General features: G+C 34.8%; 1 protein-coding gene across 1 annotated transcript in view; it reads left to right on the top strand.

Moving 5' to 3' along the window:
• LOC107656685 (DNA-directed primase/polymerase protein-like) overlaps window positions 1-2,526 on the top strand; it is a 10,020-nt gene extending 7,494 nt beyond the window's left edge. The window contains exons 16-22 of the mRNA XM_016444629.1: window positions 347-509; window positions 652-746; window positions 951-1,037; window positions 1,190-1,298; window positions 1,392-1,474; window positions 1,962-2,008; window positions 2,125-2,526. Coding sequence (XP_016300115.1) covers window positions 347-509; window positions 652-746; window positions 951-1,037; window positions 1,190-1,298; window positions 1,392-1,474; window positions 1,962-2,008; window positions 2,125-2,361 — 821 coding nt within the window. The 3' untranslated portion in view covers window positions 2,362-2,526. The remainder of the gene's footprint in view (window positions 1-346; window positions 510-651; window positions 747-950; window positions 1,038-1,189; window positions 1,299-1,391; window positions 1,475-1,961; window positions 2,009-2,124) is intronic.
• The last annotated feature ends 1,813 nt before the right edge of the window (window positions 2,527-4,339 follow it).

Genomic DNA, 4,339 nt, shown 5'->3' with positions numbered 1-4,339 from the left:
TTTATGTGTGCTTTAGTATATTAGTCAACACATCAAAGTCAGTGTACGTCTTTAAATCAAGACAAAAATCATGTTTTTATTAAAACATGATTTAAAATAAACATTAAAATAAAACTTTTAATTTGACATTATTATTATACAGTGTACTTAACTGTTTAAAAACATTGCCATGAAAGTGTACTCTCTTTAATTACACTTAATGACACTTCATTAAAATTATATTATCAGAATGTAGTTTTTATATATATATATATATATATATATACGATTTAAAGTACACTGCAAATTAATGTAAGGGACAAGAAAATGGTCCTTCATTTTAATAACATTCTGTCCTCTTTTGAAGGAGTCTACACCAAGAACAGAAACTTCCGTCTCTACAAGTCCTCCAAACTGGGAAAGAATGCAGCATTTTGTGTGGCAGAAGACAACAAGTTTGTCCCAAAGCCCTCCAAGCACACCACAAAAGAAGAATACATATTTTTAGCTTCCTTAATCACCAATATCAGGTTATTTGTATGCATCTTTACATCTTTGTGTAAACATGTTATCCGCATTCTGGTGGGGCCAGCTTTTTTTGTGATTGAATCTTTGTTTTAGAATACTGAATTTTACACACACTAACTAACACACATATCTGTTTTGCATTAGTTTCACAGGACAGAGGATTTTGACTTATGATATGCCACAGAAGAGTACAGCAGGATCTCAGTGTTCGACCCTTCAGATAGAGTCACACAGCTCTGGTAATGAGAAATACAAATTAACACCCCCAAGTGCTATCAGTGGTTTCTAAGAATAGGATTTGTGAGCAAATTAACTCAATGTGGTTCACTTAAAATGTGCATTTACTGCATTTACCCTGCTTGAATGTCATGCTTTACTGTTCACATCATTGACAGTTAACTACAAGTGGACACTTTTCACTCTGCCCTCTCCATATACTGTAGATCTGTTGGGTGAACAGAAGCCGTCTCCTTTTAAAGAGGTGGATGAATTTGTGCTGACACTTGTGTGCAAGGATCGCATTCAAGGAAGTAAGAGATGGTGCCATGCTTTCATTGTACCTCAGTTTCTTTCAAATAAAAGAAACTTGTTTGTCCCTCATGTAACTCAACGCACTTTTTCACAAAAGGAATTACTTCAGCTGAAAGCTTTGTGAACTGAATGTCACATTTACCCCAAACAGGCATCCGGCGATGGAACTACTTTGCATCTGAACAGCTGTTGGTTTATGATATTGAGAAATTCCGCTGGTGCCACAACGTGAAGCGCTTTCACAAGAGCAATAACATCATGTGAGTCTGTACTGCTTTGATTTGCATTACTTTACATTGTCTGTTTGATGGTCTGTAACAATTATGGATGCTCTTTATTCTTCTTTTTGACAGAATTGTGGTGGATCTCAAAGAGGAAGTGTGGTATCAAAGATGCCATGACCCTGATTGCAGAAGACAGAACTACAGATCCTCCAGTACGTTCCACAGAAGAATAAATAGCACCACATAAAACCTTTTACTTTCTAGCTACTATATAGCTTTACTACTATAGCTTGTACTGCCACTAGATGTGACAGTGTTTGCTATAGATGTGATATTGCTTCTAGATAAGAATCTGTTAAGATGTAGTGTTGTTATTGTTAACAAAACATATTATCATCATTTTCTGTAAAGCTGAAATAAAATATGAATATATTGCCTCAGCAACTAACTCAAATACGTTCAGGCTGAAGTAGTAAAATGACAAACAGATATAAGAAATAATTTAAAAAACTAATAAAAATGACAAAAGAAAACTAAAACATAAAAGTTAATTCAAAATAATAATAATTTTTATTATAGTATATAAATAATGCTAAAATAACACTTTAAGATGTGGCTAGATATGGAACATTTGTGGGGAATGATATAACATTTAAGTGGGTTAGATTGTAATATTATGGCATTTCTATGTTTTTACAGGCTTCCCTCTGCCTCAAGAGGTATGCATGAGCCACCTGCTGATGGAGGTCAGTCAGGATTCAACTCATCTGGAATCTGGATGGAGACACCTGTAATTTACATAACCATACATTAGTTTGAATGTATATTTGTGTGTTGACTTTTACACCTTTCTTTACATAAGGATGAAGAGGATCAGGCATATTTAACGGATGAACTGGGGAACATTGAGCTTGCGCACAGCTCTGTACCCAGGACTGATTCAACAGAGTCCTCCTCGGCTCCTCAGGCTGAGAAAGCGGAGGATTGGGGAGAGTGGCCTGATGACCCTGCTTATCTGGAAGCTCTGCAGGAAGTAGAAAGGGCCACTGAAGAGGTACCTGATGAGCTTCTGCTCCAGGCAGTGACTGAGTGTGAATGATGGCCTTGTAACCTAAAAGTCTAAAATATGTTCTTAAATTCTGTTTCCTAACAAACTGTATTTTCTAAATGTTCAAAGATGATTTATTTCCATAAATTATTTTAGATTATATGACTTGGGATATTACAAGTGTGTAACATTTATTAGCTTTTATATACATAGATGGATTAATTTAGAAGCACAATACTTGTTAGCCTGAGTAAATAAAAATGAGAAATAATACAAAATAATCTGTGCACAGGAATTTGTGTGTATGTATGTATGTGTGTGTGTGTGTGTGTGTGTGTATATATATATATATATATATATATTAAGCATCTAATACATTTTAAATCATCCTGTATACATTTAATGCTGAGAAATATTGCATATGTTTTGTCTGATTGTGGACACCTTTGACCCCTTTAAAGATCCTCATATGGATTTGATGTAATTTGACGCAGTGTAAAAATCTTACATTTTAAATTTAACTGTTGCTTTAAATTAAACATTTGTAAATATAAGTAAAATAAGTGTTGCCAAAGTTCATTGTACCGTTTCAACCACTTTAGTTTTAATTTTGAAACTGAAAAAACATAAATGGAGTAAAAATGACAGATTATTGTGAAAAGTTAATTGGATGGAAAAATGATTTTTGTTACTTTTCTGATTCATAGAATCACTGTAAAACAAACAAAAAAAATGTATTATCAAATGTAGCACAATAAACACTTGATTTAAAGTGTCCTGTTTCCTCCACTAGAGAGCAGCAGTGGTCTATTACTGAGCAGAGATGCAGCACAGGGCTGGATATATAGTATGTTGCTGTATAAATATAAATCTGAGAATAGCTGAGGTGGGTTTCCCCAGCTGAATCTTGCTTCTCCCCAAGGAAGTATAGTTTTTCATTTCTCTGCAAAGCTGCTTTGGAACAATGTGCATCATGAAAGGCCAAACATGCTTTTTATTTCTGATATGCTTCTGTGTGACAGATTGAAAAATATTTACATATGCAAACAAATAGAAATTAAATCTAAAATCTAATTTTATCTATCTCTATCTTTTCACTGGAAGAGTGTTTTTCTGTATTGTTTCCTATATTGGGATGTTTTCCCATAAATCCCATATTTTTATTAATGAGTTACTATTATTAACAGTAACAACTTCATTAATAATAGACTTTATCATCTAACAAAGAAATATGGGTTTATTCTATTCCTATTCACCACTGTATGTATACAGCATTTTAAAACTTTTTTCAATTAGAGTGTCTCCGTGAACTTTTCTACATTTTAGAACTCACCTTCACCATCAGGTTTTGTGTGATTTTTGTAATCTCAGGTCAGTGAGAGAGGGACATTCTAAAGCATGTAAGAATTGGCAGGCAAGTCTGTTGTGCTCTTACTGAAATGGACTTTTGGAGGGGTCATATCAGAAAAAAAATTGATTAACATTACATATGGACTTGAAAAAAATAGGATCACCCCTCTACAATACCAGTGAAGCAAACTTTTAGATTTAATATTTAGTGAAAGTGAAAGTGACGTGATATGTGGCCAAGTATGGTGACCCATACTCGGAATTAGTGTTCTGCATTTATCCCATCCAAAGTGCACACACATAGCAGTGAACACACACACACCGTGAACACACACCCGGAGCAGTGGGCAGCCATTTATGCTGCGGCGCCCGGGGAGCAGTTGTGGGTTCGGTGCCTTGCTCAAGGGCACCTCAGTCGTGGTATTGAAGGTGGAAGAGAGCGCTGTACATTCACTCCCCCCCCACCTACAATCCCTGCCGGTACGAGACTTGAACCTGCAACCTTTGGGCTACGAGTCTGACTCTAACCATTAGGCCACAACTTCCTGATTTATTGTGTAAAGAGTTCATTTAGAATCTTTAGATGTATACTCTTAGACATTTAAATTGCCATTTAAATGTGAAGATTAATTTTAAATTAATTTTTAGACATTAATCAATATGATAAATGAAGTAAAAG

This window comes from Sinocyclocheilus anshuiensis, unplaced genomic scaffold, assembly GCF_001515605.1.
Source record: "Sinocyclocheilus anshuiensis isolate Anshui unplaced genomic scaffold, SAMN03320099.WGS_v1.1 scaffold85, whole genome shotgun sequence".
Classification (NCBI taxonomy): domain Eukaryota; kingdom Metazoa; phylum Chordata; class Actinopteri; order Cypriniformes; family Cyprinidae; genus Sinocyclocheilus; species Sinocyclocheilus anshuiensis.
The sequence above is the reverse complement of the archived record's forward strand: the minus strand, read 5'-3'. Positions and strand labels throughout refer to the sequence as shown.